Source organism: Pseudophryne corroboree, chromosome 6, assembly GCF_028390025.1.
Source record: "Pseudophryne corroboree isolate aPseCor3 chromosome 6, aPseCor3.hap2, whole genome shotgun sequence".
NCBI classification, from domain to species: domain Eukaryota; kingdom Metazoa; phylum Chordata; class Amphibia; order Anura; family Myobatrachidae; genus Pseudophryne; species Pseudophryne corroboree.
This window is the reverse complement of record NC_086449.1, coordinates 91272283-91299380: the sequence shown is the minus strand read 5'-3', so window position 1 is coordinate 91299380 and position 27098 is coordinate 91272283. Positions and strand designations below refer to the sequence as shown.

Genomic DNA, 27098 nt, shown 5'->3' with positions numbered 1-27098 from the left:
GGCTTGAAGATACAAAACAAAGGAAAAGAAAGAAGACTCTTGATTGGTGCACTCTTAGGAAAAAAGGACATACAGTTGTGCTCATAAGTTACATACCCTAGCAGAAATTGTGATTTTCTGGCCATTTGTCAGAGAATATGAATGATAACTCACAAACGATTCTTTCACTCATGGTTAGTGGTTGGGTGAAGCCATTTATTGTCAAACAACTGTGTTTATTTTTTTTTAAATCATAATGACAACAGAAACTACCCAAATGACCCTGATCAAAAGTTTACATACCCTGGAGATTTTGGCCTGATAACATGCAAACAAATTGACACAAACGGGTTTGAATGGCTACTAAAGGTAACCATCCTCACCTGTGATCTGTTTGCTTGTAATCAGTGTGTGTGTATAAAAGGTCAGTGAGTTTCTGGACTCCTGAAAGACCCTTGTATCTTTCATCCAGTGCTGCACTGACGTGTCTGGATTCTGAGTCATGGGGAAAGCAAAGAATTGTCAAAGGATCTGCGGGAAAAGGTAATTGAACTGTATAAAACAGGAAAGGGATATAAAAAGATATCCAAGCAATTGAGAATGCCAATCAGCAGTGTTCAAACTCTAATTAAGAAGTGGAAAATGAGGGATTCTGTGGAAACCAAATCACGGTCAGGTAGACCAACAAAAATTTCAGCCACAACTGCCAGGAAAATTGTTCGGGATGCAAAGAAAAATCCACAAATAACTTCAGCTGAAATACAGGACTCTCTGAAAAAAGTGGTGTGGTTGTTTCAAGATGCACAATAAGGAGGCATTTTGAAGAAAAATGGGCTGCATGGTCGAGTTGCCAGAAGAAAACCATTACTACGCAAATGCCAATGTTTTGAGACAAGCCTCAAAACTTCTGGAACAAAGTCATTTGGAGTGATGAGACCAAAATTGAACTTTTTGGCCACAACCATAAACGTTACATTTGGAGAGGAGTCAACAAGGCCTATGATGAAAGGTACACCATTCCTACTGTGAAACATGGAGGTGGATCGCTGGTGTTTTGGGGATGTGTGAGCTACAAAGGCAATGGAAACTTGGTCAAAATTGATGGCAAGATGAATGCAGCATGTTATCAGAAAATACTGGAGGAAAATTTGCACTCATCAGCCCGGAAGCTGCGCATGGGATGTACTGGGACGTACTGGGACGTACTTGGACGTTCCAACATGACAATGATCCAAAACACCAGGCCAAGTCGACCTGTCATTGGCTACAGCAGAATAAATTGAAGGTTCTGGAGTGGCCATCTCAGTCTCCTGACCTCAATATCATTGATCCACTCTGGGGAGATCTCAAACGTGCAGTTCATGCAAGACAGCCCAAGAAGCCAGCGGCTTAGCGTTTGCACTGCTGCTAAAAGCAGCTAGCGAGCGATCAACTCGGAATGAGGGCCCATATTCCATGCCACCATAGTAAGTTTTACTTTCCCAGGTATTACAAGATACTACACACCTGCCTACAAGAACCATTTAACTGTTTTAAACACAGATTTATTTTGGGACTATACTGAACCATTTGTGATACATCTATCCTGTTCATAGCACACAAATGCTGCTTTAATAAGGCTTCTTCTGTGTTCTCATGTATACTCTGTCAAAGCACTATTTCTAGTGTGTTTTTGCAACAGGTAAAACATTTTGTATATACACTGTAATTATACCTTGTATCAGTTCATTCTGTGGTGGCTTCCACCTACAACTGTTTGCCCTAACAATAATCTCAGTATTCGACACATGTAAATAGTAGTCTTTTTCAAGGCACAAGACTGATCTAGCAGTAACACATCCATATACTAGTGCAACACTATCATACTACAAACCAGGTGGTGATTCGAATTGGGGTGCTGTTTGACTCAGTGGGCACTGCAACAATTGCCTACCATTTATCTCACAGATTTTTGCTGATATAATTCCTTTTTGTATGATCTCGGCATTGGGTATATACCTTTAATCACCTACCTGTTATACAAATTAACACCTGCACAAGTTTGTCCCAATGGGACTTCAAGCCCCTGTGACCATACATCCAGTGTTCGCTCTAATTCTCTCATCAGGAATTTTTGGGAATATAATACCATCTGCTTATTGATAACTCACTACTTACAGGTGTACCTATCCGGTTGAGGATTCCGTTTAACTGGTACCAGCTCCAACCAGGAGGCAAAACGTGTGTGTTGCTTTCTCCTTTACCACCAACGGTGCCAATTAATAAATAATCTCCATTTCTTTTCAGGGACTCTCATTGGTGATCCAGTGTTACCTACGGCAGTTTTTCAACTGGTAGGCTCACCACACTGCCTAACGCCAACAGCAGATCCCGCTCCTATTCTTCTCCTCTCCATCTCTTCATGAACTCTCATCAATGATTCTGGAGAGGAGGCATCTAAGATTCCTGCAACCTACTATCATACCATACTGCATGTGCCCAACCTCGTCCGATCTTGGAAGCTATACAGTATAGGGCCGTGTCAGTACCAGGTGGGAGACCACCTGGGAATACTCGGTTTAGAAGGCTGGAGATATAGGGACACTCTGGTCTAACATTGACAGCAGATTCATTCTGTTACTATATCTCTCCCTCATAATCATCCTGGTGGTCTATATGAACATTCCTTACCACACATTGTTGGATAGCTAGGGATGTTACCTTATTCACTCTTACAGACAGTACACCTGTGTTAGTGTGGAACCACTGGTTGCACAAAATATCCCAATCTGTTACTATATCTTTCCCTATAATTATCCTGGTGGGTTATATGAACATTCCTTACCACACATTGTTGGATAGCTAGGTACGTTACCTTACTCATTCCTACAAACAGTACATCTGTGTTAGTGTGGAACCACTGGTTGCGCATAATATCCCAATTTAGGACTTTATATGTGGGACATTTTTCCGTCGCCGCTGCCGCCTGCTTTTTACACTGATATCCATCAGTAAATGTATTCACTAATCTATCCTCTTCTTTCTATTGAGGGACTATATTCTAATTGTACTAATAAAAGTTATATTTTATCTTCTCTCATATACACACATTGACATATGTCCTTTTTTCCTAAGAGTGCACCAACAAAGAGTCTTCTTTCTTTTCCTTTGTTTTGTATCTGTCTGTTTGTCTGTCATTACCCAGTCTTGTTTTTTACTGTTTGTTCTAGAGACTGGAAATTTTTCGGGTTTTGTGTTTTGGTTCTGGATTCGGATCCGCGGCCATGTTTTGGATTCTGATGCGTTTTCGCAAAACCTCCCTTAAAAATTTTTTGTTGGATTCGGGTGTTTTTTTTTTTTAAAAACCCCTCAAAAACAGCTTAAATCATAATTTTGATCCTATAGTATTATTAACCTCAATAACCATAATTTCCACTCATTTCCAGTCTATTCTGAACACCTCACACCTCACAATATTATTTTTAGTCCTAAAATTTGCACCGGGGTCGCTGGATGACTAAGCTAAGCGAACCAAGTGGGCGGCACAAACACCTGGCCCATCTAGGAGTGGCACTGCAGTGTCAGACAGGATGGCACTTAAAAAAATTGGCCCCAAACATCACATGATGCAAAGATAAATAAATAAAAAAATAGAGGTGCAAGATGGAATTGTCCTTGGGCCCTCCCACCCACCCTTATGTTGTATAAACAGGACATGCACACTTTAACAAACCCATCATTTCAGCGACAGGGTCTGCCACACGACTGTGGCTGAAATGACTGGTTGGTTTGGGCCCCCACCAAAAAAAGAAGCAATCAATCTCTCCTTGCTCAAACTGGCTCTACAGAGGCAGGATGTAGACCTCATCATCATCATCCTCCGATTCCTCACCCCTTTCACTGCGTACATCCCCCTCCTCACAGAGTATTAATTCGTCCCGACTGGAATCCACCATCACAGGTCCCTGTGTACTTTCTGGAGGCAATTGCTGGTAAATGTCTCCACGGAGGAATTGATTATAATTAATTTTGATGAACATCATCTTTTCCACATTTTGTGGAAGTAACTTCGTACGCCGATCGCTGACAAGGTGACCGGCTGCACTAAACACTCTTTCGGAGTACACACTGGAGGGGGGGCAACTTAGGTAAAATAAAGCCAGTTTGTGCAAGGGCCTCCAAATTGCCTCTTTTTCCTGCCAGTATACGTACGGACTGTCTGACGTGCCTAATTGAATGCTGTCACTCATATAATCCTCCACCATTCTTTCAATGGTGACAGAATCATATGCAGTGACAGTAGACGACATGTCAGTAATCGTTGGCAGGTCCTTCAGTCCAGACCAGATGTCAGTTTTCGCTCCTGACTGCCCTGCATCACCGCCAGTGGGTGGTTTTGGAAATCTGATCCTTTTCCTGGCAGCTCCAGTGGCGGTAGAAAATGAAGGAGCTGTTGGCGGGTCACATTCCGCTTGACTTGACAAGTGTCTCACCAGCAGGTCTTTGAACATCTGCAGACTTGTGTCTGCCGGAAAGAGAGATACAACGTAGGCTTTAAACCTAGAATCGCGCACAGTGGCCAAAATGTAGTGCTCTGATTTCAACAGATTGACCACCCGTGAATCCTGGTTAAGCGAATGAAGGGCTCCATCCACAAGTCCCACATGCCTAGCGGAATCCCTCCGTTTTAGCTCCTCCTTCAATCTCTCCAGCTTCTTCTGCAAAAGCCTGATGAGGGGAATGACCTGACTCAGGCTGGCAATGTCTGAACTGACTTCACGTATGGCAAGTTCAAAGGGTTGCAGAACCTTGCACAACGTTGAAATCATTCTCCACTGCGCTTGAGTCAGGTGCATTCCCCCTCTTTTGCCTATATCGTAGGCAGATGTATAGGCTTGAATAGCCTTTTGCTGCTCCTCCATCCTCTGAAGCATATAGAGGGTTGAATTCCACCTCGTTACCACCTCTTGCTTCAGCTGATGGCGGGGCAGGTTCAGGAGTGTTTGCTGGTGCTCCAGTTTTCGACACGCGGTGGCTGAATGCCGAAAGTGGTCGGCAATTCTTCGGGCCACCGACAGCATCTCTTGCACGCCCCTGTCGTTTTAAAAAAAAATTCTGCACCACCAAATTCATTGTATGTGCAAAACTTGGGACGTGCTGGAATTTGCCCACATGTAATGCCCGCACAATATTGGTGGCGTTGTCCGTTGTCACAAATCCCCAGGAGAGTCCAATTGGGGTAAGCCAATCTGCGATGATGTTCCTCAGTTTCCGTAAGAGGTTGTCAGCTGTGTACCTCTTATGGAAAGTGGTGATACAAAGCGTAGCCTGCCTAGGAACGAGTTGGCGTTTACGAGATGTTGCTACTGGTGCCGCCGCTGCTGTTGTTGCTGCAGGAGGCAATACATCTACCCAGTGGGCTGTCACAGTCATATCATCCTTAGTCTGCCCTGCTCCACTTGTCCACATGTCCGTGGTTAAGTGGACATTGGGTAGAACTGCATTTTTTAGGACACCAGTGACTCTTTTTCTGACGTCTGTGTACATTCTCGGTATCGCCTGCCTACAGAAGTGGAACCTAGATGGCATTTGGTACCGGGGACACACTACCTCAAGAAATTCTCTAAGTCCCTGTGAACTAACGGCGGATACCGGACGCACGTCTAACACCAACACAGCTGCCAAGGCCTGAGTTATCCGCTTTGCAACAGGATGACTGCTGTGATATTTCATCTTCCTCGCAAAGGACTGTTGGACAATCAATTGCTTCCTGGAAGTAGTACAAGTGGTCTTCCGACTTCCCCTCTGGGATGATGATCGACTCCCAGCAGCAACAACAGCAGCGCCAGCAGCAGTAGGCGTTACACTCAAGGATCCATCGGAGGAATCCCAGTCAGGAGAGGACTCGTCAGACTTGCCAGTGACATGGCCTGCAGGACTATTGGCGTTCCTGTCTAAGGAGGAAATTGACACTGAGGGAGTTGGTGGTGTGGTTTGCAGGAGCTTGGGTACAAGAGGAAGAAGGGATTTAGTTGTCAGTGGACTGCTTCCGCTGTCACCCTAAGTTTTTGAACATGTCAATGACTTCTGATGAATGCGCTCCAGGTGACGTATAAGGGAGGATGTTCCTAGGTGGTTAACGTCCTTACCCCTACTCATAGGCGTGCACAGCACATTTTATTAGGGGGTGCACCGGAGGGGTGTGTCTAGCACTATCTATTGACGGTCAACGCAATATAAAATATCCACCTTTGTACCATTCCTAATAAGACAGATACATTGTCAGATGTTGTGGTGTGCACCAAACAAACAGCCCTGATGGCACTCACTGCAATTACACTGCTCCTCCTCAGCCTGGTCTGGCTCCCCCTCTCTTTCCCATGCAGGCTGCAGTCACTCACTGACACTGACAGTCGCAGACTAGTACTGCTGCTGCTGGAAAAACGAGTCACGTGTCAATGCTGCTGCCGGCTGTCTGCCAGTACTGAATTTGTCTTCCTAAGAGGAACGCTGGCTGCATGCTGATCCTCATCAGTGGCTGGCGTTGGCATAGCATAGAAGGAGAGAGGTGGGCATGTGGCAGGTGGGCGTGCGAGCAGCATGACGTAATCACATCACGCTGTTTTTGTACATGGAGGTGGAGCCAGGAGTTTGAAAGCCGGTGGCAGTGGCACCCTTGATTAACCCAGGTGTCCGGTCAGTAATGCAGTCCTGACAGGGTGCAATGCAGAGGGAACAGTAATTAGCCTGCTCGGCGATCGCTGCATCAGGCATGTGAGATCGGGGTACCAGACATTAGGGGGTGCCTGTGCGCACCAGGCACCCCCCCTGCACACACCTATGCCCCTACTTATTACATCTTGACAAAGGCAACACATGGCTTGACACCAGTTGTCCACATTTCTGTTGAAATAATTCCACACCGAAGAGGTGATTTTTCTGGTATTTTGACCAGGCATGTCAATGGCCTTATACATCCCACGGACAACAGGTGTCTCCCCGGGTGCCTGACTTAAACAAACCACCTCTCCATCAGATTCCTCCTTGTCAATTTCCTCCTCAGCGCCAGCAACACCCATATCCTCATCCTGGTGTACTTCAACAGTGAGATCTTCAATTTGAATATCAGGAACTGGACTGTGGGTGCTCCTTCCAGCACTTGCAGGGGGAGTGCAAATGGTGGAAGGAGCCACCTCTTCCCGTCCAGTGTTGGGAAGGTCAGGCATCACAACCAACACAATAGGACTCTCCTTGGGGATTTGTGATTTAGAAGAACGCACAGTTCTTTGCTGTGCTTTTGCCAGCTTAACTCTTTTCATTTTTCTAGCGGGAGGATGAGTGCTTCCATCCTCATGAGAAGCTGAACCACTAGCCATGAACATAGGCCAGGGCCTCAACCGTTCCTTGCCACTCCGTGTTGTAAATGGCATATTGGCAAGTTTACGCTTCTCCTCAGACGCTTTTAACTTAGATTTTTGGGTCATTTTACTGAAATTTAGTTTTTTGGATTTTACATGCTCTCTACTATGACATTGGGCATCGGCCTTGGCAGATGACGTTGATGGCATTGAATCGTCTCTGCCGTGACTAGTGGCAGCAGCTTCAGCACTAGGTGGAAGTGGATCTTGATCTTTCCCTATTTTACCCTCCACATTTTTGTTCTCCATTTTTTAATGTGTGGAATTATATGCCAGTAATATTATTATATCAATAGCAATGGCCTACTGTACTGTACTACTATATACTGGTGGTCAGCACAATGCTGCACTGTACTACTATATACTGGTCACAACAATGCAGCACAGATGTGGATACTAGATGTGACAAAGAGCTGCAAGATACAGCAATGGCCTACTGTACTGTACTACTATATACTGGTGGTCACCACAGTGCTGCACTGTACTACTATATACTGGTCACAACAATGCAGCACAGATATGGATACTAGAAGTGACACAGAGCTGCAAGATACAGCAATGGCCTTCTGTACTGTACTACTATATACTGGTGGTCACCACAATGCTGCACTGTACTACTATATACTGGTCACAACAATGCAGCAGATATTGAGCACTGATCAGGATACTAGAAGCGACACAGAGCTGCAAGAAACAGCAATGGCCTACTGTACTACTATATACTGGTGGTCACCACAATGCTGCACTGTACTACTATATATTGGTCACAACAATGCAGCACAGATATGGATAGTAGAAGTGACACAGAGCTGCAAGATACAGCAATGGCCTACTGTACTGTACTACTATATATTGGTGGTCACCACAATGCTGCACTGTACTACTATATACTGGTCACAACAATGCAGCAGATATTGAGCACTGATCAGGATACTAGAAGTGACACAGAGCAGCAAGGAACAGCAATGGCCTACTGTACTGTACTACTATATACTGGTGTCACCACAATGCTGCACTGTTCTACTATATACTGGTCACAACAATGCAGCACATATATGGATACTAGAAGTGACACAGCTGCAAGATACAGCAATGGCCTACTGTACTGTACTGTACTGTACTACTATATACTGGTGGTCACCACAATGCAGCACTGTACTACTATATACTGGTCACACAACAATGCAGCAGATATTGGGGGTCATTCCGAGTTGTTCGCTCGGTAAATTTCTTCGCATCGCAGCGATTTTCCGCTTAGTGCGCATGCGCAATGTTCGCACTGCGACTGCGCCAAGTAAATTTGCTATGAAGTTAGGTATTTTACTCACGGCTTTTTCTTCGTTCTGGTGATCGTAATGTGATTGACAGGAAGTGGGTGTTTCTGGGCGGAAACAGGCCGTTTTATGGGTGTGTGTGAAAAAACGCTACCGTTTCTTGGAAAAACGCGGGAGTGGCTGGAGAAACGGAGGAGTGGCTGGGCGAACGCTGGGTGTGTTTGTGACGTAAAACCAGGAACGACAAGCTCTGAACTGATCGCAGATGCCGAGTAAGTCTGGAGCTACTCAGAAACTGCACAGAGATGTCTTTTCGCAATATTGCGAATCTTTCGTTCGCAATTTTAAGAAGCTAAGATTCACTCCCAGTAGGCGTAGGCTTAGCGTGTGCAAAGCTGCTAAAAACGGCTTGCGAGCGAACAACTCGGAATGACCCCCATTGAGCACTGATCAGGATACTAGAACTGAGTCTGGCACAGAGCTGCAAGATACAGCAATGGCCTACTGTACTGTACTACTATAATATACTGGTGGTCACCACAATGCAGCACACTGAGCACAGATATTGAGCTTTTCAGGCAGAGAACGTAGCCACGTCCTCTCCGCTCAATCTACAATGCACGACGCGCAATTCTTTATATGGAATACGAATCTCGCGAGAATCCGACAGCGGGATGATGACGTTCGGCCTCGTTTGGGTTAACCGAGCAAGGCGGGAACATCTGAGGCTGCCTCGGACCCATGTAAAACACGTGAAGTTCGTGGGGGTTCGGATCTTGACGTACCTAACCCGCTCATCTCTAGTTGTTCCCGGTTGTAAAGCACAACTGAATATGCTGGCTCTATAGAAGAAACTGTCAATAATTTAATAAATAATAAATATTCAAAGCAAATCTGGGATGGTAAAGACTCAGTATCTAAATTTACATTTTCCACAAAAATTTGGGAGACCCCCCAGTATCAGTTGGAGGAGACCAGTTGTTCTGAAGTGACCTTAAAACAGTTTTTCCGCTTCAATGTAAAGCAATGTGTGTGGCTCAAGTCTAACTGTGTGTATTATTCCGGCATATTTGCCCTACCATAGGTGGCAGGTGTATAAAATTATGGGGACTGATCCAGCAGGCCAATTCACCTACCAATATTGCTTTTTGTATTGTGTGATGAAACCGGAGAACCCGGAGGAAACTCCGCACAGATAAGGACATTGGTGGACATTATTATTATTATTATTATTATTATTTATAAGGTGTCACAAGTGGTTCACAACGCCGTACATACGACACACATTAGAACAATGCAGGGTATACAGAACTTAACATTACAGTAACTGAAAGCATACCTCCCAACTTTGCTGTTTTGTGGAGCGGGCCACTCGCGTGGCTTCGCCGCGCGCGCTCCCGAACAGGGGGCGTGGCCTATGAAAAAGAGGCGTGGCTTCACGTGAGGACCCGCGATCGCGAGCCATGCCCCCGTTTTCGTCACTGAGGGGGCATGCCCAGCGCTCTGTGAGCCGCTGGAATGCTCCCTCTCCCTCTGACTCCACTGAATAGACGCTGTGCGCATGCGCACAGCGTCTATTCACCGCTGCTCTGCTAAGCAGAGCAGCGATTGACAGAGCCTCCCAACTGACCCCCCCACCGCGGGACACTGTGGCCCGCGGGTGGGACAGCGGGACAGTCCCCAAAAAACGGGACTGTCCCGCGAAAATCGGGACAGTTGGGAGGTATGCTGAAAGCCTAAAACAGAGCACAGGTAACAATTAGCCGCACAGTTCTCAGTACACACTACAGCTGAGATGTCAGGAAGTAAAGGAGTAATCTGCGTACTACTGGGGGCAGGCAGCTATTACAAAAGATGAACGGTCAAGAGCAGGGCTGCTAAGAGAAATCCTGGGCCACGGTACAACAACTTCCTGGGCCCCCCACAACCCCTGGAGGGGGTGTGACCACAGCATGTGGGGGCATGGCCACACCTCTTTGGGGGGGGGGGTGTCTAGCACATGAGAAGCACCCACTCACAGGAGCATGGCATGCCTCCCTGACAAGGCAGTAGAGAGCCTTGGTCTAATCACAGAAGGCATGGACCTGGGCTCCTCCATCAGGCCTAGGCCCAGGTAATTTGTACCCTCTCCCCCCTCTTTCTCAGCGCCACTGATCAAGAGCAAGAAGAAACGCAGGCATACACATTCGCTGAGTACAAGAGAGCTGTAATTAAAGTGCAAGAGAAGAGGACTGTGAGGGAAGAGGACCCTGCTCCAAGGAGCTTACAATCTAGGCGGTACCATGACCCCAGTGAGAGCGCACGTGTGTGTGTTGCATAATATGTGTGCACTATTTAAATATCTGTAAATGAATAAAATAAATAAATACACTTTTTGCACCCTCTGTTGACTTTACCTCTCCACCATCACGGGCCATCTGGTTAGTAGTAAGCAGCTGCTGGAAGGGTGGGGATTGGACGATGTGTAAACTCTGTGTGCTGGGGGAAGGGGTTTAAAGTGGGAGAACTATGTGAGGAATTTAGAACCCCTGGTGATAAAACCTATTCTGTAGTGTGTCTCTGCTGTCCTGTCTCTGTGTGTAGTGTGTACAGTACCTATCTAACACACACTAGCCATGACACAGGCCCATATGCATGACTCACAATTGTTTCATGATGAATAGAGCCCACAGACTGAGGAAGAACTCTTTATCTCACACATTATCACGACTGTTTCATCCATCGTGATGCAGGAACACATAGAGTATCAGGCATCGCAGTGTCTGATTATGTGCAGCTGCTGATACGTGTAATAAAAACGGATAATCACAATATGTGTATTTACTATTTATATTGTTCTTATCTCCCCAGTATGTTGTCCTGTATACTTGATAAACTGCAGATAGTGCTGTATCAAGTTATTCCATGAAGCAAGGTTTTTACAAAGCAATGCAAACACTCACACGATGGGATGTGGCTTGTGAACCAGTATCAAGGGGGATTTTTACAAAGACTGGAGTGAGATAAAGTGCCAGCCAATCAGCTCCTAAGCTTTGTCTGAAAAAAGCAGATAGGAGCTGATTGGTTAGTAATTTATCTCTCTTCAAGCTTTGATAAAAAAAAACAACCCATGAATTAGGCTCTCTGTGCAGAGTCGGGAACAAGGGTAAGTTGAGAGATTTTTTTTTGCTGTCTAAACTTGTGATTTTCACTCTACGCATCTTTTCACAATCTGCATTCATTTTCTGTCTCAAGTATGACCAGCGACTTATGAAGCATATTTACTAAGCTTTGGAGAAAGATAAAGTGGATGGAGATAAAGTACCAGCCAATCAGCTCCTAGCTACCATGTTACAGGCTGTGAGATCTAAGCCATGGAGAGAGATAATCAACCAACCACATACTTCGGCAAGCAATTGAAAATAGGGGGCGTGGCCTTGCGGAAGTGCCGTGATCGCAGGTCAATCCCCCCCCCCCCCCCCTTTTCGTAGCTGAGGGGGGCATGGCAAGCGCTCTGTAAGTTGCTGGCATGCCCCTTGTCTCTCTCTCCCAGTGAACAGACGCTGTGCGCATGCTCTGTCTATTCATCGCTGCTCTGCTTAGCAGCGGGTGAGAGAGGGTCTAACAACTGCCCCCCCGCCCAACGCGGGACACTGCGACCTGCAGGTGGGACAGCGGGACAGTACAAAAAAAAACTGGACTGTCCCTCCAAAATCAGGACAGTTGGGTGGTATGCAACTAGCTACTAACTCATTTTTCAACCACAGCCTGTAATACGGCAGTTAGGAGCTGAATGGCCGGTATTTTTGCTCTCTACAAGGCTTAGGGACTATTTCAGACCTGATTGCTTGCTAGCTATATTTTGCAACGCTGCGATCAGATAGTCGCCGCCTATAGGGGAGTGTGTTTTAGCTTTGCAAGTGTGCGATCACATGTGCAGCCGAGCGGTACAAAAAAGTTTTGTGCAGTTTCTGAGTTGCCCAGGACTTACTCAGCCGCTGCGATCACTTCAGCCTGTCCGGGGCCGGAATTGACATCAGACACTCGCCCTGCAAACGCTTGGACACGCCTGCGTTTTTCCAAACACTCCCAGAAAACGGTCAGTTGCCACCCACAAACGCCTTCTTCCTGTCAATCTTCTTGTGATCGGCTGTGCGAATGGATTCTTCGTTAAATCCATCGCTCAGCAATGATCCGCTTTGTACCCGTGCGACGCACCTGCGCATTGAGGTGCATAGGCATGAGCAGTTATGACCTGATCGCAGGGCAGCGAAAAAACCTAGTGTGCGATCAGGTCTGAATGACCCCCTTAGTACATCTGCCCCAGTGTTTGAAAAATGATAGTTAGGAGCTGGTTCACTTACCCTCCAACTGTACCTTTTTGGCCGGTACAGTACCAGTTTTTTTGGTCTGTACCGGCCAAAAGGGGCCTTGTATCGGGTTCAGAGTCTCCAGTAGTCCAATAGAGTTAAATGGCAGTGCTGCTGGGCCACGCCCCTTTTCCTTTTTTGTATCGATTTCTGGCTCTGCAATGTTGGAAGGTATGGGATTAATGGGTACTTTATCAATCTCCAATGCTTAGTAGATAGGCCCCTATTCAACCAAGGCTGGAAGTGGCTGTGATTGCCAAAGTTAGTAAGATCTACTTGTTGAAGAAAATACAGTACACTGATATTTTGTAGGATTTGTTAGTGTATTGTGTTTTACAAGAGGTTCCATATACTGTAAGTGGCCATGAGAAACCTTATTTAAAATGCATGTAGCCATAGGCATCATTGTGCCTTATAGTTATGACCATTGCAAGGAAATGGCACTGATTATCCCATTTGAATGTATGTATAGCTGATTATTTTTCCCCCCAAGAATGTAATCGCTGCATAATGGGGATAACGTGCAATTAGGGAGATTGATGGACTATTCAGGGAGTCAGGGAGATTGCTGCTATTTCAGGGAGTCTCCTGCAGAATGAGGGAGGGTAGACAACTATGTCGCAGAGATGTGACTTTTTAGAAAATGTCAAATTGTGATTACCTTTCACACTGAGTGCAAATCTTCTGTAACACATGGCCACTCATCAAACATAAGCTAGGATACAGTACGAGGTGGACTTATGAAAGCCTAAATATGATTGGCTCCTGCAGGCACTTAACATCATCACACTATTACATAAGCAGTTTTGTGTATTATGAATTATGATGTTTTTGTGACTGTTATCATAAGTGAACAGACTATAAAAGTGTTTTTGTCACTCCTTATGAAAAGTATCTTTGTGTGCCCATGGTGTCCCCAGGCTCTCTGTGAGGCGGCACACCATGCAGGAGGGGCACTTGTGCTCAGCGAGGAGGATGAAGGGGGAGGACAGATGTGAACATGTGCTGGGGAGTGGACAGGAATCACACTGACAAACACAGGAGGTGGAGGAACACAGAGATCTGCTGCTTACACAAGGGAGGAAGTGTGCCCAGACAGAGAACACACAACTTGTATAACACAGAGAGGGGAGAGTGTGCAGACTGAGGACCTGGGGCAGGAGCGGCCCGCTGGACAGTAAGTGAGGTGATGGCGGAGTGGGGGAGGGGGAGACTGGGGTATACTGTACTTCAGAGTGTCATAGAGTTTTACAAATATGTCCATTTACAGTAACTATCTGCAATCAGTGTTGAAAGTAATGAAATGTGGAGATTAGAGGAGGCATTGGGTAATGTGCATTTATTTAGTGCCACTCTGACACTTATTACAAATTAGTGCAAATTGGCTCTTTATTGAATGTATTAGTGGTGTAATAATACTGGCTAACCCAATGATAAAGCACAAAGATGCATTTATAGAGTTATATCATGTTGCTGGTGCTGGGTATTATAGCAACACCTATTTATTATACTAAGCAGGAATAATCCTTCATTAAACACATAACCCTAGTATGACGTGTCAGCTGCACGTTATGTACTACGAGCACTTCTCTTCATGTAAGCAGAGACCGAGACTTGCATGCAGCATAGACAACAAGTGTCCAAATACACAGAGCACGAATGGCACCACTTACAGATCTGGGGAAGTGCTACTGTGCATTTGCCCGTGTCCACAGAGTTAGGCTGGGGCCACACATAGCGGAGGGGGGTTCTGTGTGCACACGGATCCTGTTCTGCGGGATGCCGCAGAACAGGATCCGGTCAGTGACACACGGGATTTCATAGAACACAAGACCTGATCGCTGCTGTGCGTTTTCGCACAGCAGGCGATCAGGTCTGAAGTGCTCACTACGGTCCGCAGCAACGGGATTGTTCGAAAAATCCCATCGCACCGGCGAAGGCAAGGAGATTGACAGGAAGAGAGCATTTGTGGGTGGCAACTGACCGTTTTTGAAGAATGTCCGGAAAAATGCAGGAGGGACCAGGCGTTTGGAGGGAGGGTTTATGTGTCAGCTCCGGCCCAGATCATCACACTGGAAGAGTAAGTTCTAGGCTGCGCAGAGACTGCACAAAATTAGTTTGTGCAGTTCTCCTGCACATACGATCACACACTTGCACAGCGATTTCCCCCTCCCCCTGTAGACGGCGACTACCTGATCGCAGGGATGCAAAAAACACACCCTAGCCATCAGGTTTGAATTAGGCCCACAGAGCAGCACTGTGTGAACACATACATTGAAATGTATGTGTTCACACTGAAATCCCATCATCTTGCCGTCTGGCCCAACCGCAGCATGCTGCGGTTGGATCCGGCGGCGGTGGGACTGCCACACATGTGTGGGCGCGTGCATAGGCTCCCATGTGCAGTCTGCTTGCAGCCAAGCGGGTCCTGCTTAACGGGATTCGCTTGGCACATATGTGTGGCCCCAGCCTTAGGGCTCAGTTTAGTTAGGTGCCACTGTGTTGCGCCTGTAAGTGTGGCTGTATTCCACATTTATGGTACTGACAGACTAGTGGATTTTTGTATTATATATAGTCATTACTCTATCCTAGAGGTGGCCGGGACCTACCTTTTGGTAGGTCTCAGACACCTCTAGAAATCACCAACAGCAAGGGGTAAATTTACTAAGGTCAGAGTTTTTTTAGAACTGGTGATGTTACCAATAGCAACCAATCAGATTCTATTATCTTCTAAAAGCAGCTAGATAAATGTTAAGTAGAAGTTAATTGGTAACTGTGCATGCGCACAGTGTCTATTCTCCGTGACAGGAGCCTCCCAAATGCCCTCCCCTCCCCCCGTGGGACACTGCGGCCCACGGGTGGTACAGCGGGACTGTCCCTCGAAAATTGGTACAGTTGGGAGGTATGAGTTGGGTCTCAAAAATCCAAAAGCTAAATATAGTATTAATAGCACTATACTGGAAACTACTGAGGAGGAAAGGGATCTAGGAGTCACTATTTCATGGGACTTAAAGGCAGGTAAGCAATGTAACAAAGCAATGAGGAAGGCAAGTCAGATGTTTGGCTGCATTGGGAGAGGAATCAGCAGCAGAAAGAAAGAAGTAATAATGCCACTGTATAGGTCATTGGTACGGCCTCATCTAGAATACCGTGTTCAATTCCGGAGGCCATAGCTTCAGTAGGATATTAATATTGGAGACTGTACAAAGAAGGGCAACTAAAATGGTGCATGGCCTATATCACAAAACATACCCAGAAAGACTAAGAAATCTTAATACGTTTAGTTTGGAGCAGAGAAGGGAAAAGGGGACATGATAGAAACTGTCACATATATCAAGGGTTTTAACAAAGTCCAGGAGGGAAACATTCTTCAAATGAAGAGAAATATTAGAACATGAGGACATACACCGAGACTCGAGGGGAGGGAGGTTCAGGGGAAATTTGAGGAACAACGACTTCACAGAAAGAGTAGTGGACAAGTGGAATAGTCTCCCATCAGAGGTGGTAGAGGCTAAGACAGCAGAGCAATTTAAACATGCATGGGATAGACATAAGGATATCCTTACAAAGAAATAAGGATCAAATAAGGTTTGAGGTATTAATATGGTAAAAAGGGGGCAAACTAGATGGGCCAAGTGGTTCTTATCTGCCGTCACATTCTATGTTTCTATGAATAGCATAGCCATGATGGGGTACATTTCGTCTACAACAATGTTTAGGTAGGTGATAAAGTAATGTCCACATAAATAGCAGGACCCAAGGATTCCCAGAAGAACATTGCTCAGAGCATCACAATGCCTCTGCCAGCTTCTTCCCATAGTGCGTGAAAGCTTACAGTCTAAAGGGGAGGGGCAGACATCCTGACAGGGGTGACACAGAGGGGAAGGAGTGTGGAGCAGTGGGTTAGGATGTGAGCTGGAAGGAAGAAGCGGGTCTTGAGAGCCCGTTTGAAATTTTGTAGAGAGGTGGAGAGTGTGATAGGGAAATGGAGAGTTCCAGATGCAAGGAGATGCAAGGGCAAAGTGATAGTAGTAAGAAGTAATCAGTTGGGAGGAGAGTTGGTGAATAAGCCAAAGTGAAATAAAGGGCGAGAGTGTGAAGGGAGATTAGGTAAGTGATGTAAATGGGAGAGGAATGGGTGAGGGCTTTGACAGAGAGGGCAGCTGCATTGAGGACAGAGTGTAGCAGAGTGTTCAGCGCTCACCTTCCCCCCCTTTTTTAAACCAATAATATATGCAATCTGCTATTCTGTTAACATAAATATTCACAATCAATAAAATTCAAAATAGTTTATTAAGAATATATAAAAAAATATAAAGTTTTAAAATATGAATAAGAATGAGTTAATATTAGGTTTGGCTCTAAATAAAACCAATTGAGAATAAAAGGGACTTGTAGCTGTATAAATGAATCTATGAGAAAGTATATATATATATATATATATATATATGTATGTGTGTAAGTACTTTAAACAAGCCTAATACCAGTATACAAAAACAGACATATAGCACAAATACGAACACAAATATGGGCTGCAAGAATTCCACCTGTGGGTACACTATCAGCGTTTTACCCCGTTAGGTGCATATGCTTGTGGAGTCTCTGTGGGATTAAATGATCCAATCTGAGGCTTGCGCCTGGTGTTACCTGTGTACATCTTTGCTGTGACGTGACTTAGTACATCCTGACGAAGCCTAACACCAAGGCGAAACGCGTCGATTGCGGAGAAATCGACTCCTGCACGGAGTCCGGAACTAGAGGGACACGGAGCAGCGGTTGTCTGCCGGCAGACCACGGGAACCTCACCACACCACCAACGGAAAAAGGTACCACAGGACTAATTCCCTGCAAGGAATTTAACCACCCACTAGGAGCTTTATTCAAACACCTAAGTGTACAAAGTCACATCACAGCAAAGACTGTACACAGGTAACACCAGGCGCAAGCCTCAGATTGGATCATTTAAACCCACAGAGACTCCACAAGCATATGCACCTAACGGGGTAAAACGCTGATAGTGTACCCACAGGTGGAATTCTTGCAGCCCATATTTGTGTTCGTATTTGTGCTATATGTCTGTTTTTGTATACCGGTATTAGGCTTGTTTAAAATACTTACACATATATATATATATATATATATATATATATATATATATATATACTTTCTCATAGATTCCTCTATACAGCTACAGGTCCCTTTTATTCTCAATTGGTTTTATTTATGGCCAAACCTGATATTAACTCATTCTTATTCATATTTTAAAACTTTATATTTTTTTATATATTCTGAATAAACTATTTTGAATTTTATTGATTGTGAATATTTATGTTAACAGAATAGCAGATTGCATATATTATTGGTTTAAAAAAGGGGGGGAAGGTGAGCGCTGAACACTCTTTTCCTACACCCTATAAGACTTAAGTGGGTGCCTATAGTACACTCACCAATTGTTCTACAGCTGCCACCCAAACCCTACAGCCATATTTAGGAGTGGCGCAGTACCTCACAACCTTTTTTCTCAGATTGTAGCAGAGACCTGTGGGAGTCAGGGAGGCCAGATAAGAAGAGGTTACAGTAGTCCAGTCTGGAATTATGAGTGAGTGAATGAGGGTCTAACTGTAGTTGCCTCCAGGATGAGAAAGGGTCTAATCCCGGAGATCTGTTTGATGGCAGGACTAACACCAATCCACCCCAAGCTGAACACAAGCAAGCAAGAGTCATGTGGTCATGTAACACTACAGAGTTGTTATTATTATTATTATTATTATTATCCTTTATTTATATGGCGCCACAAGGGTTCCACAGCGCCCAATTACAGAGTACATAAACAAATAATCAAACAGGAAAACAGCAACTTACAGTTGATGACAATATAGGACAAGTACAGGGTAAGTAAACATAGTTATATCAGCAGATGACACTGGAATAAGTATCAGGTGGCAGAAGACTGCTGGATGTGGTGCAGTTGAAGATTATTAGAGTAAGAAAAGGATAAGCACATGAGGGAAGAGGGTTACCCCATTTTAAGAGTTGGTGCTGTATACACTTGCTGTGAGAACTACTTACTACTAGTGTCAAAATAAGTCCTATCCTTCTCTCTAACCATCATCTGTAAAACCATATACAGCCAGATGGATATCCATGTCCTGCCCAATAGCCTCTGTGGCCACATTCACAAGAGAATATCTAGTGATAGTAGCCTAGATATTGTTGTGACCTGTTAAATCTACTACTATTATTATTATTATTATTATCCTTTATTTATATGGCGCCACAAGGGTTCCGCAGCGCCCAATTACAGAGTACATAAATAATCAAACAGGAAAACAGCAACTTACAGTTGATGACAGTATAGGACAAGTACAGGGAAACATGCGGCATGAGAAGCCATATGGCTGTTCTTAAGATGAAACCAATGGCAGCTGCAATCTCTCATTACCTAAACTGCTAAATCTATGCCATTACCTGCCGAAAGTGTCCTAAGGTAGAATCCTTTGCTAAGGGTGGTCTAATATGTTGATTAGGATTCCCTCGTTCGGCCGACTCTGCCCCCGTTCACGCCGCACCGCCCCCGCAACGCTCCGTCTCCTCCCTGGAAACGGAGCGTTGCCTGTGATCCAACCTGAATTAGCCCCATCATTATTAAACTTACCACTACCACTATGACATCACCTTTAAACTTCTGACTACTGCTATGACATCATCATTATATTTATAACTCATACTACTACATCATCATTCAACCTATAACTACTGCTATGACATAATCCAGAGGTTCTCAAATGCGGTCCTCAAGGCAGCGCAATGGTCCAGGTTCTAAGTTTATCCCTGCTTGGCCACAGGTGACTTAAGTAGCACCTCACTCAATTTGATTTAAAGATCTGTGCTAAGTCATGGATATACCGAAATCCTGGACCATTGGGGTGCCTTAAGGTCCGCGTTTGAGAACCTCTGACACAATCATTACTCTTATAATTACTACCATTATCTCTACACATAATGTATGCCAGATGTAAGCACTAAACTCATAACTCCTACTGTGACAGCATCACTAAACTTACAACTGGTACTATGACATCAACATCAAGCTCATAACTACTAGAATGATATCAGCATTAAACGTTTAACTACTACCAGGACATCCGCATTAAACTCAATGTAGACTTACTGCAATGACATCATCACTAAGGGGGACATGTACTAAGCAGTGATAAAAGTGGAGAAGTGAGCCAGTGGAGAAGTTGCCCATGGCAACCAATCAGCTGCTTTCTATATGTTTATAGTATGCAAATTATAAATGTTACGTCAATGCTGATTGGTTGCCATGGGCAACTTCTCCACTGGCTCACTTCTCCACTTTTAACACTGCTTAGTACATGTCCCCCTAAATGTACTATAATATCACTAACTTACAATTGGTTCTATGACGTCACCGCTGAACGTATAACGTAAACCAACTGTGCTATGACATCACCGTATTTAACACACACAACGCCTAATATTGCAGACATATGGTCAGGGCAGAGACCAGTGTAGGTTAATTTTAATAGCCAATAGTTACATGGCTCAATAGGAAGAAGCACAGGAAGGGAACATTATAGGGAGAGATGATTGGGCTGGTTTTTCCTGTGCTGGCTGATCCCTCACCCCTGTGTGTGTGAGTGTGAGTGTGCGTATGTGTGCGGGGGGGAGTGTTTGCCATGGGAAATCCTGTGGTTGCATATGTAGCTTTTGGACACAATACAACGTGTCAGTCATGTGACACTGTCCATTGTGCATCTGAGTAACCCGATTTCAGGAAGTGTACTCTAGGCTGGCAGTGCCCAAATACAGCATTAACTAGCAGGCATTTCTATATACTGGAGGCCATTTACAAAGGGGTGAAAATACAGCTACAGACCTATCTGCAGGGCCGAAACTAGGGGGGGGGCTAGGGGGGCAGGCGACCTGGGCGCCGGATTGGAGGGGGCGCCGAGACCCCCTAACACCCTCTCCCTATGCGCCAGTGCCGTTTCTGGCGGCGGGCGAGCCGTGCAACCGCACGGGGCGCCCGCCGCGGCACTTCTTTGTACTTTGAAACCCCCTTCTCCCTCCTCCCGAGTGCCCAGCTCGGGGGGGGACGGGGTTTCGCGGAATGACGCGATTGCGTCGTGACATCACGATGCAAACGCGTCATTCCACGAAACCCCGCCCCCCGAGCTGGGCACTCGGGAGGAGGGAGAAGGGGGAGCCGCGCAGACGAGGAGGGAGAGGCGGCTGAAGAGCGGCGAGAACCGCTTCAAATGTAAGTCAGCCCCTCTCCCTCCCTCTCTCTCTCTCTCTCTCTCCCTCCCTCTCCCTCTCCCCACCACCTGCCGGAATGTGTAAAATGGGGACCTGTCTGCCGCAATGTGTAAGATGGGGACACTTTTTCCTGCCGCAATGTGTAAAATGGGGACACTTTTTCCTGCCGCAATGTGTAAAATGGGGACACTTTTTCCTGCCGCAATGTGTAAAATGGGGACACTTTTTCCTGCCGCAATGTGTAAAATGGGGACACTTGCCTGTCGTACTGTGTAAAATGGGGACACGTGCCTGCCGCAATGTGTAAAATGGGGACACTTTTTCCTGCCGCAATGTGTAAAATGGGGACACCTGTCTGCCGCAATGTGTAAAATGGGGTCACCTGTCTGCCGCAATGTGTAAAATGGGGACACTTGCCTGTCGTACTGTGTAAAATGGGGACACGTGTCTGCCGCAATGTGTAAAATGGGGTCACCTGTCTGCCGCAATGTGTAAAATGGGGACACTTGCCAGCGTACTGTGTAAAATGGGGACACGTGCCTGCCGCAATGTGTAAAATGGGGACACTTTTTCCTGTCGCAATGTGTAAAATGGGGACACCTGTCTGCCGCAATGTGTAAAATGGGGTCACCTGTCTGCCGCAATGTGTAAAATGGGGACACTTGCCTGTCGTACTGTGCAAAATGGGGACACTTTTTCCTGGATATGAAATTTATGTTAGAAAAGGCAATTTTTCAGGTAAAAAAGTTCTGAAAGAGATATATATATATATATATATATATATATATATATATATATATATATATAATATTTTTATTCATTTATTCATTTTAAAATGTTTATTTTTTTATTTATTTATTGTAAAAAATAATCTTTTTTTTGGGGGGGGTGGGGGGGGGGTGTCAAATGACTACCTTGCCCCGGGTGACACAAATCCTAGTTTCGGCCCTGCTATCTGTGTGCCACAATATACACAAATGTGACTAGACTGCAGAGCACACTGCTCATATTGGTGTAGGATCAGACACAGGAAGAGGGGAACAGATGGGCAGAGCCTGGCAGGAGATGGGCAGGGGGAAGGAGTTCTCATAGGAGTACGGAGCAGGTTCTCTGGTGCAGAGCGTTCTGTGGAGCTGTGCAGAAACAAGATTTTATTTTGCAGAATGAGACCACTGTAATGGAATAAAGAGGTGGAGGGAGAACATTTTCCTGGGGGGCAGCACAGCCATTTACACTCCACAAAAGGACCACTTTTTCATTGAGCATTGTCCAATACCTATAATGAGATGAAACAATAATAAATAAACAATTAGGGGTATATTTACTAAAGTGCGGGTGGTAAATTTACCATCTTAGGTGTCCCAGTATTATGAACAGGCGCCCCTAAGCCTCAGGAATAACCAGCAAACGAAGAGTAAAAAATGGACACACCCCTACAATTGACAAATTAATTTTAACTGACGCCCCACAACCGCAGTTTATAAAATATAATCCTAAATATGATTTTCTTCTTTCTTGATCCATCATAGGCGGTAATTCAGACTGCATCGCTGCAGCGGTCGCAGTCTGAATTACTTTGTGGAGTGCGCACGTGCAGTGGCCGCACTGCGTGTGTGCACCCTGGAAGCCCAGTGAGATGCTATCAGCATCTCACTGGTGTGATCGCCTCTGCATGATTGACAGGCAGAGGCGGTCGCCGGGCGGGAGGGGGCGTGCCAACGGCGATAGAACGCCGATAGCGGGGCGCAGTCCGGACAACGGAGGCGTGTCCAGACCGTTGGAGGGTGGGCCACGGCGGCTGCGTGATGTCACCCGCAACCACTGCAATCCAGGACACTGCGAGTAGCTCCCTGCCAGCGCGCAGGAGCCGTGCAATGCTTTTGTACCTGTGCGGGGGGGGGGGGGGGGGCAGCAGATCCAGACATGCGGGGTGGACTAGCCCTGAGCTGGGCGTTACCCCGCATGACTGTGACTAAAGTGTAACGTTTGCCTTGGACTCTACCTTTGACAAAACTGTGCTTGTCCCTGCTTCCCTCCCCTTTAATGACTTGGAGAAGTTGTAAATGTTCACTTACCCCTTCTGACATTGGGGGTCATTCCGAGTTGATCGCTCGTTGCCGATTTTTGCAACGGAGTGATTAAGGCTAAAATGCGCATGTGCATGGTACACGCTGCATGCGCTAAGTATTTTAACACAAAACTTAGTAGATTTACTCACATCCGAACAAAGAATTTTCATCGTTGAAGTGATCGGAGTGTGATTGACAGGAAGTGGGTGTTTCTGGGCGGAAACTGGATGTTTTCTGAGAGTGTGCGGATAAACGCAGGCGTGTCAGGGAAAAACACGGGAGTGTCTGGAGAAACAGGGGAGTGGCTGTCCGAACGCAGGGTGTGTTTGTGACGTCAAACCAGGAACGAAACGGCCTGAGCTGATCGCAGTGTAGGAGTAAGTCTGGAGCTACTCAGAAACTGCTAAAAAATTTCTATTCGCAATTCTGCTAATCTTTCGTTCGCTATTCTGCTAAGCTAAGATACACTCCCAGAGGGCGGCGGCCTAGCGTGTGCAATGCTGCTAAAATCTGCTAGCGAGCGAACAACTCGGAATGACCCCCATTATTTGGTCACGTGTTACTCTGTTTTTCAGTTTAACAGTCTCACTAATATGATCTGCTAGAGATCTCCACTGATGTACACAAACCTTGGGTTGAGAAACTCTGATATCACTGTGTAATAAACAGAAACAAATATAAATGTCTCAATGGCCCTCATTCTGAGTTGTTCGCTCGCTAGCTACTTTTAGCAGAAATGTAAACACAAAGCCGCCACCCTCTGGGAGTGTATCTTAGCATAGCAGAATTGCTAACGAAAGATTAGCAATTGCTAACGAAAGATTAGCAACTCTGCTATAAGTATTTCCTTGCAGTTTCTGAGTAGCTCCAGACCTACTCCTACACTGCGATCCCCTCAGTCCGTTTAGTTCCTGGTTTGACGTCACAAACACGCCTAGCGTCCGACCAGCCACTCCTCAGTTTCTCTAGCCACTCCCGCGTTTTTACCTGGCACGCCTGCGTTTTTTAGCACACTCCCTGAAAACGGCCAGTTTCCGCCCAGAAACACCCACTTCCTGTCAATCAGCAGAGCGATTGAAAAGCTTTGTTCGCCCGTGAGTAAAATAGCATAGTTTTGTGTAAATTTGCTTAGCGTGTGCTCCCTTCTGTGCATACGCATGCGCAGAACTGCCGGATTTTAGCCTATTAGCAATTCTGCTAAAATTAGCAGCGAGCGAACAACTCGGAATGAGGGCCATTGTTTGCACTTTGTGGAGTACGTACTCATATATATAATGAGCTGTCACTGGCATTACACAGAGGCTGACAGGACATAAAACGTAGCTTTATGTATATGTATTATGAAACAGATACCCACTTTACATATTTGTAATGCCACTATAGACTGTAACTATGTATGTATATATTGCTGTATACAGGACTAATGCTGTATCTCTGAATGCAGGACTCCTCACAACCCCCAATCCAGAGAAACATTACTACATGGCAGGCATCAAGTGCAATGCCACCTCCTTCTCGCATGTCCAAATTAACTACCTGGCTCCGGTGTACGGGGTGGAATTCTTTGTGGCTGTGCTGGGAAACGGGCTGGCCATCTGGTTACTGGGTCATGGAGGATCCAGGAACCCTCACGCCGGCATCATCTTCTCTCTGAACTTGGCAGTGAGTGACCTGGCGTACGCACTGTCGCTGCCACTCCTAGTGGCCTACTATGTCATGAAGAAGAACTGGATCTTTGGCCTTGCCCTGTGTAAAGTGGAACGCTTCCTTTTCAACTGCAACCTCTATGGAAGCATCTTCTTTATTACTTGCATCAGTGCCAACCGCTGCCTGGGCATTGTGTACCCGTTATATGCCAGAGGAAGGGTGGAGAGTAAGCATGCTAAGCTGGCTAGTGTGGCGGTGTGGGTGATGGTAGCCATCATTTCATCCCCTGTATTTGCATTTTCAACATTAAACAAGGAACATAATACCACAGAGTGTATAGGAACGGCTATAGACAGCAAGCTGGGGGCATACTTACCATACAGCCTGTTCCTTGCTGGCTTTGGATGTGGCCTCCCATTTGTTATCACCCTTCTGTCATACATTGGCATTGCACGGGCAGTATGGAAAAGCCATGGACTAGCGCCAAGGGAGAAGAGGAAGGTTGTTACTATGGTGTGCGTGGTAGTGGCACTCTACTGCATCTCCTTCCTGCCCTATCACATTCTGAGGAACGTCAACCTCTTTAGCAGACTGAAGTCAAAACCAGACTGCAAGTGGTCTTCCTTCATACATTCTGCTTTCCAGGTAACAAGGGCCTTGGTTGCTTTGAACCCTTGTGTCCATCCACTGCTATACACATCAGTGATGGACAACGTCAGGGCAAGACTTGGCTGTGGTCAGGTCCAGGCCGAAGACAAATCACAGGAGAACGTCCGACTGTAAGCTAAGTGGTGACAGAAATGTACTGTGAGAGCCACAGAATCAATCTAAAACCTTGGGACGAGAAACGTGGGTGGAAGAAACTGAATTCCATGAAAGGAATCAATGGACTGTTCTGCATCCACAGAGCTACACAAACGACGTAGAACCAGCGTTTTAGTAATGGAGTAGATCATGTATCGAATGACACCCAATGGACTCCGACCTTCTTGAATGTTTTTCTCAGCCGTTCTATCAAAGCTACACAGAGGGGCAAAGGGCAAAACCATTATCAATATTTTAATGCTGGCCGCAAATTCTGCTCCGACATCAGCAAACATAATATTGGGGTCATTCCGAGTTGATCGTATCGGTGCTAAATATAGCAAAGCTACGATCATCTTCCCTGACATGCGGGGGGACGTCCAGCACAGGGCTAGTCCTCCCCGCATGTCAGTCTGGCCCCCCTCCGCACAAATACAAAAGCATTGCACAGCGGAGATGCCTTTGTATTTGAGGAGTAACACCTGGCCAGCGCAGCTCCTACGACTGGCCGGGAGTTAATTGTCGCTTCCACTGGCCACAGTGGCTGCGTGAGACGTTACGCAGCTGACGTGCCCCCCCCCCCCCCCCAACGGTCCAGCCATGCCTGCATTGGCCGGACCGCTCCCCCTAAACAGCTTAACGCCGCCGTTCAACCCCCTCCCGCCCAGCGACCGCCTCTGTCTCAAAGGCGATCGCTAGGCAACGAAAGCTGCCATGCGCAGTTCCAACCCAGTTGCTGCTCTGCGACAAACTGCAGCGAGCGATCGGGTCGGAATGACCCCCATTGTTTCATGCGTGTGACCCTAACACAACTGACATGCCCGAAAATGTACGGTCATCTGCCAAGCTCAATAACTAGCCAGCATGTGATGAACTAGCCAGTCTGAGTGCAGATGAGCCAGATCTGCCAAATATTGTCATCATTTGTGGCCTAACGGAAAACGGATCCTATTGTTTGGCAATAACCAGCATGTTTGGGCAATGTAACTGTACGGTGCAAATAAATAATTGTTTTTCAAACTCTACATAAAAGAGTAATTTATTATTCTCACGTGAAAACTGGGTAAGTTGTACTCAATAAAATCCTGTTTTTTATTTGTATCAGCCTAAGCATAATCATCTTAAGACGGCCAATAAAAGAGCACAGTCATTTTGTCAACAATACAGATGGAGCCTCGCTTATCTAGCCCTCTCTGCTGCGCCTAGGTGCACCATGGTTTATTAGCATAAGCCTTTCATCTACTGTTCTCAGCTGCAATACAATACAGAGAGAACAATACAGCAGGGGATTAA

The 27098-nt window shown here is 45.9% G+C and overlaps 1 protein-coding gene and 1 pseudogene across 2 annotated transcripts; both read left to right on the top strand.

Annotated features, from left to right (window-relative positions):
* Nucleotides 1-2429: 2429 nt before the first annotated feature.
* LOC134937622 (5S ribosomal RNA) lies at nt 2430-2547 on the top strand (annotated as a pseudogene).
* Nucleotides 2548-13978: 11431 nt separating this feature from the next.
* Nucleotides 13979-26837, top strand: P2RY11 (purinergic receptor P2Y11). Of its 2 annotated transcripts, none has more exons than XM_063931485.1 (2): nt 13979-14185; nt 24799-26837. In XM_063931485.1, the coding sequence occupies exon 2, from the start codon at nt 24837-24839 to the stop codon at nt 25782-25784; it is 948 nt and encodes a 315-aa protein (XP_063787555.1). In that variant the 5' UTR covers nt 13979-14185; nt 24799-24836; the 3' UTR covers nt 25785-26837. The 2 variants fall into 2 exon arrangements, with proteins under 2 accessions (XP_063787555.1, XP_063787554.1); XM_063931484.1 differs by having other exon boundaries at nt 13980-14176.
* The last annotated feature ends 261 nt before the right edge of the window (nt 26838-27098 follow it).